General features: G+C 35.7%; 1 protein-coding gene across 3 annotated transcripts in view; it reads left to right on the top strand.

Moving 5' to 3' along the window:
- The window catches only part of Casp5 (caspase 5, apoptosis-related cysteine peptidase), a 45,119-nt gene extending 39,868 nt beyond the window's left edge, over positions 1 to 5,251 (top strand). For all 3 annotated transcript variants that reach the window (XM_013009727.1, XM_013009728.1, XM_013009729.1), the window contains exons 6-9: positions 1,185 to 1,325; positions 2,545 to 2,654; positions 3,450 to 3,553; positions 4,825 to 5,251. In XM_013009727.1, the coding sequence (XP_012865181.1) occupies positions 1,185 to 1,325; positions 2,545 to 2,654; positions 3,450 to 3,548 (350 nt within the window). In that variant the 3' untranslated portion in view covers positions 3,549 to 3,553; positions 4,825 to 5,251. The remainder of the gene's footprint in view (positions 1 to 1,184; positions 1,326 to 2,544; positions 2,655 to 3,449; positions 3,554 to 4,824) is intronic.
- The last annotated feature ends 7,598 nt before the right edge of the window (positions 5,252 to 12,849 follow it).

The raw sequence follows: 12,849 nt of genomic DNA, 5'->3' as shown, positions 1-12,849 counted from the left end.
AACTCTAATAACAACAGATGCTGGAGGGGATGTGGACAGAAGGGAACCTTACTGCATTGTTGGTGGGAGTGTAAACTTGTTCAACCACTTTGGAAAGTAATCCAGCAATCCCACTTTTGGGCATTTACCCAAATTTTCACTAACAAGCCCACACTAAAACTACCAGCACAACTATGTTTATTTCAGCCTTATTTACCATAGCTAAGTTATGGAACCAACCCAGATGCCTTCAGTAGATGAATGGATCAAGAACATGTGGTATATATACACAATGGAATTTTATGCCTCCATCAGGAAGAATGACATTGCCCCATTTGTTAGGAAATGGAAAGACTTGGAAAAAATTATATTAAGTGAAGTAAGCCAGACCCAAAGAAACATAGGTCCCATGGTTTCCCTTATATGTCTGAGTCAAGCAGAATAGGTCAGATAAGTTGATGTTAAGGAAATGAACCCTAAGATATGTATTCAAATTTTTTTCTTTCATGCGATTATTTCTAACACATTTATAAGATTATTTCTTTGTTGCTTTGTATGTCCCTCTCCCACAGTATAAACCCTGCTTTCACTGTATTTGATGTTGTTATAATTTGTGGAGGGGAAGGGAAATAAAGCGTTTAAATAAGGATACAGGTGGACCCATTGCAACAATGAGACGTATAAGTCGTTATGTCGAAAATGAACTTCACAACTTTGGTGGGGGCGGGGGGAGGAGGGTTGGGTGGATGGGTAGGGGGAAGGATGGGATGGGAAGGGGAAACAAAGGAGGAGGCTACAATGCTTGATAAGAAATGTACTCATTATCTTGCCCATGTAATTATAACCCCTCTGTGCAGTATTTTCCCAATTAAAAAAAAAGAAATTAGTATGGAGTTTCCTCATAACACTAAAGCAGACCTACCTTACAGACTCACTATATATGGAAAATGTATATCATGGAATAATTATTTTCTTATTCTAATAGGTGGTTCTTCTGTGATTTGTGATAGTGTCATTATTTGAATATGATTCAATGTATTTCTTGGTTCACTACTCAATAACATTAGAAAAGAAAGGAAAAGTGTGTGTGTGTGTGTGTGTTTGTGTGTGTGTAACTAGTTAAAATTAACATTAACAATGAGTTAGGTGGGCAACTGTGGTATCCATATGGAAGGAGAGTCAGTGTAGGAAATTGTTGTCTCTAGGAAACAGTGGAGGAGTGTGGCTCAGAGATTCACCAGCAGCCCTGGCAGACAGCTTTTCCGTGTCACAGAACCTGGAGGAAGATGCTGTTTCCCTGAGACACAAGGAGAAGGACTTCATTGCTTTTTTCTCTTCAACACCAAGTATGTGTTTTCCACCTCTACACTAAGGTTACCTTTCAATGATTCCAAGAACTAAGATGAGACCTGTTCACCAATGGTCTGAGAGTAATTTTGATTGCTGTCAATGCATTTCAAATAAATAATGTTATGATTTGGGGACAGAGACACACCCACCTTAAAAACTGTGCTTTGAATAGAAGTGCTGCACTTTATATTCATAGTCATAGGAAATTATTAAAGCAACTAAAAGAAGGAATATCCCATTTTAAACACCACTTAAACAACTGATTCTGCTTCATATTGAATATATTTAAGGTATTTGATTGAGTAGAGATGTAATGGAATGCAAGCCCAATTGCATTCTCTCCATACTTCCTTTCCGATTCTACCTACAGTTGTGCAATTTCATGACCCCATAAGGATGAGAACACCCTTTTAAAAGAATAAGGACAAGACATGATGAGACTTCTTAACTCCAATAACTTAGTATTTTACATCTAGGTAATCAGATTAAGTCGTGTTACTTTTATTTTTCTCATTTTCAACTTATCCATTCTTATTGATAAATTGTTTTAAAGAAGTAAAATGAAAATAAAATTTTCTACAAATTTTATGTATCCAATCAAATGTGGTTGGAGACAATTATTATAAAAACAATAGCAGAATTTATGCCCTGAACATATACCTCTCGTTAACAAACATTCTCTTTGTCTACATAAAATCTCTCTTCTCAGTACATTTTAAGCCTAAAATACAGTGTTATCAGCTATTATTACTACATTCTATATGAGATCCTTGAGAGTTCTCAGTTTATGTAACTATAAATTTGGTTCTTCTTGCCAATTTTGCTTATTATATTGTAAAACACAGAACAGTTTAATTTGAGAATGATCTTGGAGCCAGGTGGTCATGTTTCGTCATGTACTTATTATGTCAACTTGGAGAGTTTCTTCCCTACCTTCAGTGCTAGAGAAGTGAGTGGAAGGAACATTGTAGATGGCTCCAAGAATCACAGTGCCATCAGCATGCCAGCACCTGCAACTCTAATTAGCTTACTCTTTAGTGCAATATCTTCCAATTTGTTGTTGCATACGTAGAAAATGAGACAATGTAAAGTTCTATACTTCCTCTAAATACATAAATAATTTTCTGTACTGTTTATTTTTCAAAAATAAATAGAATATAATAAAACAATTAGTGAAAGATAACTGACCAAGGCATAAAACTTTTTTCTTCATAGATAACTTGTCCTATAGAGATCCCATGAGCGGCTCCCCGTTCATCACTGAGCTCATCCGATGCTTCCAGAAATATTCCTGCTCCTGTCACATAGTGCAAATATTTCGAAAGGTAATTTCTTTAATTTTCTAGTTATACATTTTGTTCTTAAGAAAGTATTTATCATTATTCACCTTTCCTATGAAATTAACAAACTTTGTCAAAAAGAAAAAGTGAAACAGTACCTGATTATTTTCATTCAGGAGTTTAAAATCTAGTAAAAACAAAACAAAGCAAAAACAGGTCAAAATGCCACCATGGAAGCTCAAAGCAGAACAAGTAAGGCTTAAATGTGATAATTCTTCCAAATATAATTCTTATTCCCTCTTGTTACTGGGGGTTGAAAACAGGGCTTCATGTTTGCTAAACACACACTCTTACTAGCCGTTTTTGTCTTGGTTATTTTCGAGGAACAATCTCACCTTATGCCTGTGCTGGCCTAGTCTATAATCCTATTTGAGCTTCCCATATACCAAGGTTAACAGACATCTTCCACTACACTTAACTTTGGTTGATATGGAGTCTTGAGAACTTTTTTCCCTAGGCTGTATTCAATCTCTACCTTTCAAGTGAACGGGTTTGAATCATGCCCAGCTCCAATGGATGATTGATTATCATGTCTGTAATTACAAAACAGAACAAGAAGAAAATGGAAACTGATGGTCTAGATGAGGAATAAATGATTGTTCTTGAAGTATACAGAGTTACACAGGGCATGAAAGCTAAGACATTGAGTAGAGGTCTGAGGGAATTGGAATCCATCAATTACAGGAGTATTCTTTACTCCCAGAATTATCTAGCATATAGTGCAAAAGGTTTTTATAAGTTTATACAGCTTATCTTATCTAAAGCAGTGTTTGGTTCTAGATCCAACAATCATTTGAAAACCCAACTACTAAAGCCCAGTTGCCCTCTATTGAACGAATAACACTAACAAGAGATTTCTACCTATTTCCTGGGAACTGAAAACAGTAAGTACCAAGAGTAGTTACTGGAAGCTAAATTAAATAGAAGTATAATAATATTGGTAATAATACAAAATGATCAAAGGAATTGATTATTTGTATAATCAAATTAATGATCTTTGGTGATACAGTTTGGTGATTGGTAATGTTCATATATCTACCATTTCTTATTCTGTATTTCTGATTCTCCAGCTCTGTACATCTGGACTCTTTGGCTTATTGTTCTCACACTGTTGTTAAGAGTGTAGCTGACAGACCATTCAGAATTTAATTTCAGACCTCCCATTACTACTCAGAAACTCATGGAAGCTCCTTGTTAAACCTTAAATATTTTTGATTAAAGTATTGTAGAATGGGTAGTTTAAGGTTAGACACAATGATTATTCACTCATAAGAGCTTTATCTCTGACTATTTTGTGGTATTAAGTTCATTTTCAAAAACATGATTTAAGTTATATTTTATTCCAAAGTTTATTTCTACTCTGTAACTATATATCAAAGTTATCTCTCATCCTTGCTTTTTGAGTCTCCAATTGTAAAGTGCCAGCCAAACCAGCGTCAGTGCCTAATTTATCCAAAAAAATCAACTGGAACACTCTTTTTTTTTTTTAACTTCACTTGGCATCTATCTACAATTACTATATACTAGGTTCTAGTCTAGCTGCTGAGAACATATCAGTGAACCAAGTTTATATTCTAATGTGTAGAGACAGATCTGAACATAGATTATGGAAACTATCATTGGTCATAGAGTGATGAGTTAATACAAAAATAAAGGAGGAAAGAGGGAACATGAAATGATGTGTATTGGACTGCTGTAGAAACAATATTTAGGAAAGACTTCTTTGAAATGATGAAATCAGAATTATGAACTGACAGGTGGGAGTAAACTTGGTGCTTCTTGTGCAGGAAAGTGTCACATCTGAGGCTACAGTAGAGGCAAATATTTTGTTGCATAAATGTGTTAAATATGCTTAAGAACTGGTCAGGGACCATGTGACTAGAGGAGAATGACTGTGGGGAAAAATGGCAGAAAGAGAATCAGAGAATTGGTGATCCAATTGCAAATGCTTTATAACTGATATCCACAGGGAAAAGAAAACCTTTTAAGTGTTCTTGGAAAGAGAAATGATATAAGTCAGGATTTACAAAGATCACCTGTAGTAGTACCATTTCCTCCGAGATCTAAGAACAAGAGAGAGAACTGATACAGATGAGCGATAGGCGGGCCTTCCTGGGAGATGAGTTTCACTTGCTACTTTTTCTTTCTTCTGCAGAACCACAGCATCACAGCCTTCCATGAAGAACAGCCTTTACTGATACAGCACATGTATGAACATTCAGAGACCTCAGAATTATCACTGCAATTCAGGGTTCTTGCTAATAAAGCTTCTACCAATTTGCTTACACCCTAGTCTAGTATTTATCCTTTTCTGTTTGTAAATAAAATAAAAACAAATAAACTGAGTATTTAGAGATTATTTAATAGTGAATATAACTGAAGATTCCATGGTGAATGAGTGAAGTTAAATGAAATAAGATAAACTCAATAGATTTCCTATTTTCTAGCTCATATAACAGGGAGGTAATAGAGTGACAGTTGCCAAGGACTGAACAAGGAAGAACTCTCTTTTTACCCATTGCTATCACATAATACCTGGGGTGGGGAACTTAATTATTATTAAAATGATGATGATGATGATGCTTTTGCCATTATTTGAACACAGGGGCCTCATGCTTTACTCAGTTTATTTGCTCAAAGCTGATGCTCTACTACTTGAGCCATGTGTCTAGTTCATCTTTTTTGCTAGTCAGTTGGAGATTGAGGAACATCTACCTGTCTGGCTTTGAACTGCTATCCTCGTAGCTAGAATTATAGGAATGAGCCACTGGTTCCTGGCTAAAATGAGGCATGTTATTTAATATAGGGGAAATTTGATGGAAGGATTAAAAACAATCTGGATAAGCCCTCTTGGCTTCATTGCAACAGAAAACAAACTGAAAATGAACCATCTACATACAGAAGTGTGGTGGTCATGCTTTATAATAACAGGTTCTTGCAAGAACCCATTCCATAAGACCATGAATAATCATTTTTCTCAGAGCAGTATGCCCATAATCTAATTTATTTATTCCTGGCTCAGCACATATAGCTTTTAATATCACAACACTGAAACATTATGATCCAACCTTCCAGTATAAACCTATGCAGGGCACATTCAAAAAATATTCAAACTATAGCAAGGAGATATAGTTCAAATGGGTATGGGGTTTCAATTGTACAAAATGAAATGAACATAGATGCAAATATCCTCAAATAAATAAAAAAAATTAAAAAAACTTGCCAATTGAATTCAACAGCAAGCTAAAATGATAATACACTATGATCAAGTTGGTTTCATTCCAGAGATGCAAGTACAGTTCAATATACATAAGTCAATTACATGTTAATACAGCACACAACAGAGGAAAAACTAAAATCATTTCCTCTAAAGTAAAGGTTGAGACAAGGGTGTACATTCTTCACCCTCTTAATATAGGGATAGAACTTCTAACCTGAGACACAAGAGAAGGAAATAAAAGGTATTTAAATAGGAAAGGAAGAAACCTTATTTCTACAGATACATGATTCGATACAGAAAAGATTATAAAGATTTCACCCAAAATCTACTGGAACTGATAAACAATTTTAAATGTAGCAAGATATATAAATCAACCTACAAAAATTAAGGCTTTCTACATACCTACAATGAATAATAGCATGAGAGCAAAATAAGAAATGCACTTTCAATTACTATAGCCTTAAAACAATATCTTGGTTTAAATTAAGCAAGTAGGTGAAGACCTTCATTATGAAAATTTAAAAACCTTTAAGAAAGTAAAGAAGATTCCAGAAAATAGAAGGATCTCCTATGTTCATGGATTAGCAGAGGTAATACTATAAAAATAACTTTTATCAAAAGCAATTTACAGTATATGGAGAGATGAAAAACAATGTTCATCAAAAATTTCACGTGATTCTTCTTAGAAATAGGAAATAAGATAAAGCCAATATCCATTTAGAATCATCAAAGACCCTGAATAACTGAAATAATTCAAAAAAGAGCAATGTCAGAGGCATCAAAATATCAGACTTGAAATTATACCACAGATATAGATAATATGGTACTGGGAAACAAACAGGCATAAATACAGTGAATAGAATAAAAGATTCAGAAACAAAATCATACAACTACAACCATCTGGTGTTTGACAAAACTGTGTTATCAAAAACATACATTGGAGAAATACTATCTTCAACACATGTGGCTGGAAAAACTTTTATCTATATGATGAAAATGAAAGTTAGATGCCTATATTGTACAAAAATGAACTCCATATGAGCAAATAATCTTAATGTAAGACCTTATACCTGAAATGGCTACAGGAAAACTCTGGAAGACATAGGCACGGGTAATTTTTTTTACATATGAATCCAAGTATTCAGCTAATAATAATAAAAATTAAAAACCAGTATTGCATCAAATTAAATAGTTATTATAAATCAAAAGAAAAAATTATAATGTGGCTACAAGAACTAGATTTCCTAAGCTTACATTCACAATCCCAGCCCCTCATTCTACGTCTGCTAGTGGATACAATGAGAAAGCTATAAACTTTTTTTTAAATTTTATTTGTGAACATACTGTACAGAGGGATTAAAATTACATGGGCAGGATAATGCGTACATTTCTTACCAAGCATTGCAGCCTCCTCCTTTTGTTTACCCTTCACATCCCTTCCCAGCCTCCCCCCCAATCTCCTTCCCCCCCTTCCCCCACCCCCGCACCGACGTTGTAAAGTTCGTTTTGGACATGACAACTTGTACTTCTCATTGTTGCAACAGGTCCACCTGTATCCTTAAACAACTGGTTTTTCCCCTTTTCTCCTCAAGTTATACTGACATCAAATATAGTGAAAGCAGGGGTTATACTGTGGGGGAGGGACATACAAAGCAACAAAGAGATAATCTTATAAATGCGTTAGAAACACATGCATGAAAGAAAAAAACAGTAAAATACATATCTAAGGGTTCATTTTCCTGACATCACATTATCTGACTTTTGCCGCTTGACTCATACATATACTAAATATTGCAAATAAGGGAAACCATGGGACCTATGTTTCTTTGGGCTTGGCTTACTTCACTTAATATAATTTTTTCCAAGCCTTTCCATTTCCTAACAAATGGGGCAATGTCATTCTTTCTGATGGAGGCATAGAATTCCATTGTGTATATAGACCACATTTTCTTGATCCATTCATCTACTGAGGGACATCTGGGTTGGTTCCATATCTTAGCTATGGTAAATAATGCTGCAATAAACATTGTTGTGCTGGTAGCTTTAGTGTGGTCTTGTTTGTAAACATTTGGGTAAATGCCCAAAAGTGGGATTGCTGGGTCATAGGGGAGTTCTATGTGAAGTCTTTTGAGGAACCTCCATACTGCTTTCCAAAGTGGTTGAACAAGTTTACATTCCCACCAACAATGAAGTAAGGTTCCTTTCTGTCCACATCCCCTCCAGCATCTGTTGTTGTTAGAGTTCTTGATTTTTGCCGTTCTAACTGGGGTGAGGTGATATCTCAATGTTGTTTTGATTTGCATTTCTTTTATGGCTAGGGATGTTGAACATTTCTTCATGTGTCTATTGGCCATCCTTCTTTCTTCTTCAGAGAAGTTTCTCTTTAAGTCCTTCGCCCACTTATTTATTGGGCAGTTGTTTCTTTGAGGATTTGTTGTTGGAGGGTTTAATTTCTTGAGTTCCAAGTATATTTTAGATATGAGACCCTTGTCCGTTGTATGGCTAGTAAAGATCTCCCAATCCGTGGGCTTTCTATTGATCTTGCTAGCTATGTCATTTGCTCTGCAGAAGCTCTGCAACTTTATGCAATCCCATTTGTCCAACCTTTCTTTGATTTGTTGTGTTTCCGGGTCTCTATTCAGAAAATTTCGGCCTGAGCCAAGGAGACCTAGGGTTTTTCCTATTCCATCCTGTAATGTTTTCAGAGTGCTGCTTTGACTTCAAGGTCTTTGATCCATTTGGAGTTGATTCTGGTGCAGGGTGATATATAAGGATCTAGCTTTAGTTTTCTACATGTAGTTAATCAATTTTGCCAGCACCATTTACTGAAGAGGCTGTCTTTCTTCCATTCTATTGTTTTAGCTCCCTTATCGAAGATTAGATGGCTATAGGTCTGTAGGTTCATTTCTGGGTTTTCAATTCTAGTCCATTGGTCCTGAGGTCTGTTCTTATGCCAATACCAAACTGTTTTGATTACTATGGCTTTATAGTAGAGTTTGAAATTTGGTATTGATATTCCTCCAGCAGTGTTCTTTCCGTTGAGGAGCGTTTTTAAAAGCTATAAACTTAAATGCAATACCAACCTATTCCTTTGTAGTGATTCTGCTAGGCATCTTAATTTTTCATTACAATGAGTAGCACCTGATCTCAGTTCATTGTCAAGCCAGAAATATAGGCTACCCATCGTCTCTTTCCTTCTTTTACTACACACCAAATCAATTTCTATAATCTAGCTCTTATCAAACTACACATTATTTCCATTGAAAATACTAGCATTATTGAGACCCAGTTGTACTCTGAGGAGTACAATCTGTAATATGCTTTTCAAAATCAAAGTAGTTATGTATCAATTACCTGACACAGTTACCACTGCATTATAAACATTTAATGGTCTCTTAGCAAAATGCTGTCTAATTAACTATCATCACCATGCTGCACACTTTGGGAATTATTCACTGTACACTGGATCTTTGTACCTTGTGACCCATATTACCCTATTCTTCCAACCCAGCCACCTCCAGACCATCATTCTACTCTCTGCTTTCATGATCTTAATTTTTTTATGTCCCATGTGTGAATCTGATTATGCAGCATGTATCTTCTTACACATGGTTAATTTACTAACTTATTTAGAAAGACATTGTTGCTCAGGCTAGTCATTAATACCTGAGTTGAAGTTGTCCTTCCTCCTCAGTCACTGGAGTAGCAGAAGCTGCAGCAAGCCATCACAGTGCTCAGCTTCAATTCTCTTCTTTCTAAAAGACAGTAAACTACAGTACCACCAGAGAAAAAGGCTGGATAATACTCCATGGAGCACACTTACCACATTTTTCTTATCATTCCATCTCTTAGTGAATACATAAATTAAGTTCCTATGTCAAGTATTGTGAATAGTGCTATAATGAATGTGAACACAGAAATTTCCTCCAGACTCAGATTCAGATTTGATTTACTGTAGATTTATACTCAAACTTAAGAATTCTTGACTCATTCAGTTAATTTTGTGTGTGTGTGTGTGTGTGTGTGTGTGTGTATGTGTATGTGTATGCACATAGCAGCACTGAGGCTTGATCTCAGTGCCTCACCTCTCTTTTGGCTGGCTTGCTCAAAGCTAGTGCTCCACCACTTGAGCCACACCTCTACCCCAACATTTTGATAGTTAATAGGAAACAGAGTCTCAGAACCTTTTCTACCTGGGCTGGCTTCAAACTGAGATCCTCCTGGTTTCCAACTCCTGAGTAGTTAAAATTACAGAAGCATGAGCCACAAGCATCTGGCTTAATTTTGTGATGAACCTCCAAACTATCCCTCATAATAACAGTACTAATTTATATGCCCCAACTGATTGTAATACTGGACTTTTCTATATATCCTTCCCAGTGCCTGGAAGATTACTTTCTCTTACAAAGGAAAATTCACCTGCTGGAGTCCAGGGCTCTGTGAATTTTCTTAGCTTAACTACTCCAATATCTCTCTACTTTAAATGCTCCAATCATTTTTCACCATCCCTAGGATAAAACCCTGTCTTCTACATGTTATTGTAAGGTATGTTGTAGTCAAGCTTTGACTTATCTGATTTCTTGTCCTTCTACCACTTTTTTTGATGCACACGGTCAATTTCCTTTACCACTTCATCTTTCTTTGTTTTCTCCTCCATGAACTTATCCACTACCTGAAATGACCACTTCTGCCAATTCCATCTACCCTTCCTTGAATAAAAAAAGCTAAGAAGTTAATGTTGATCAATAATACCCTATGAAACAGTGACATGCCCTCTTTGGTAAAATCTACTCTGTGGTAAATAAGTTGTATTTCTGTTGTTACAGCCAGCCTCAAAGCAGCAAAAAATATTGTCATTCTACAAAAACATATACACTAATCCACACTATTTATTAAGGAATAAATATATTAATTGTTTTTTCAGGAGCTACTGAATAAAGGTTTGCTCTATATACTGAAAATCATTCCATCTTAAACATTACTGCTGGATCATTTTTGAGCTCTTTGACTTCATCTTTTTTTGGGCATTTAATACTCTTCCTGCTTTTTTTCTTATCAGAACAATTTGTCTCTATCAGCTAATTTGGAACCGGATGCCAGGACTTTCTGAGCATGTGTATTAAAGTGTTTACAAGAAGATGCTTATCAAATGTTTGCAAGGTTGATATATCTACTCCTGCAGCTACTTTCAAATGTCCAATCCATCAGGAGCAGAGAATATTGTTAAGCTCTTAATAGAGCACTATCCCCAGAGAACACCAGTGCACTTACTGGAATGTTGATTACATCAAATGCCTTTTGTTTTGAAAGGGACAAAGAGTCACCAAGTCTGCAAACAACCAATATAACTGCTTAATTTAGCTCTGAGTACCTACAGTATCTTAGGATTTAGTGGACTGCATTTCACCTTTGCCTTACCTCAATCCTGTTTTCCTGCTCCTTCCTTCTCTTGTTGACCAAGAATGTTCTTCCATAATTTTCAGGAAATTCTATTTCTGTACTGAAATGGGTTTTCTAAGTAAAAAAAGAAAGGCTATGGTAGGTTATAAAGATAAATATACTAAGGTGTGATATTATTTTTTTTAATTGAGATTAGGTGATTACATAAAGTTCACATATTTCACAGTATTGTAGAATAGTAATACTTAAACTCACACATTTTTACCTTCACAAGGCAAACTGTCATTATCATGTGAATTCTATGAGCTTTGATAATACAGTTATTTCTTCCATATCAGGTGATATTTATATTGTAAAAATACTGTACAGAGGGGTTACAGTTACATGGGCAAGGTAATGAGTACATTTCTTATCAAGCATTGTTGCCTCTTCCTTTGTCCCCACCCCCCACCAAGATTGTAAAGTTCATTTTTTGACATAACATCTTGTATATCTCATTGCTGCAATGGATCCACCTGTATCCTATTTAAACAATTTGTTTTTTCCCTTCCCCTCCACAAATTACCAACATCAAATACAGTGAAACCAGGGTTTATACTGTGGGGGGAGGGACATACAAAGCAACAAAGAAATCATCTTATAAATATGTTAGAAACAATCGCAAGAAAGAAAAAAAAACAAGCCATAAAATAAATGCAAATCAAAACAACATTGAGATACCACCTCACTCCAGTTAGAATGGCTAAAATCAAGAACTCTAATATCAACAGATACTGGAGGGGATGTGGACAGAAGGGAAAAACCTTTCTTCATTGCTGGTGGGAGTGTAAACTCGTTCAACCACTTTGGAAAGTAGTATGGAGGTTCCTCAAAAGACTCCACATAGAGCTCCCCTATCACCCAGCAATCCCACTTTTGGTTATTTACCCAAATGTTTACAAACAAGACCACACTAAAGCTACCAGCACGACTATGCTTGTTGCAGCATTATTTACCATAGCTAAGATATGGAACCAACCCAGATGCCCCTCAGTAGATGAATGGATCAAGAAAATGTGGTATATATACACAATGGAATGCCCCATTTGTTAGGAAATGGAAAGGCTTGGAAAAAATTATATTAAGTGAAGTAAGCCAAGCCCAAAGAAACATAGGTCCCATGGTTTCCCTTATTTGCAATATCTAGTATATGTCTGAGTCAAGCAGTAAAGGACAGATAAGGTGATATTAGGGAAATGAATCCTAAGATATGTAATCAAATGTTTTTTTTTCTTTCATGCAATTGTTTCTAACACATTTATAAGATGATTTCTTCGTTCCTTTGTATGTCCCTCCCCTACAGTATAACCCCTGCTTTCACTGTATTTGATGTCAGTATAATTTGTGGAGGGGAAGGGGGAAAACAAATTGTTTAAATAGGGATACAGGTGGACCCATTGCAACAATGAGATGTACAAGTTGTTTTGTCAAAAATGAACTTTACAATCTTGGTGGGGGGTGGGGACAAAGGAAGAGGCAACAATGCTTGATAAGAAATGTACTCATTATCTTGCCCATGTA

Source organism: Dipodomys ordii, unplaced genomic scaffold (genome assembly GCF_000151885.1).
Source record: "Dipodomys ordii isolate 6190 unplaced genomic scaffold, Dord_2.0 Scaffold10, whole genome shotgun sequence".
Lineage (NCBI taxonomy): Eukaryota > Metazoa > Chordata > Mammalia > Rodentia > Heteromyidae > Dipodomys > Dipodomys ordii.
Note: the sequence above shows the minus strand (reverse complement) of the source record. Positions and strands in the feature narration are given on the sequence as shown.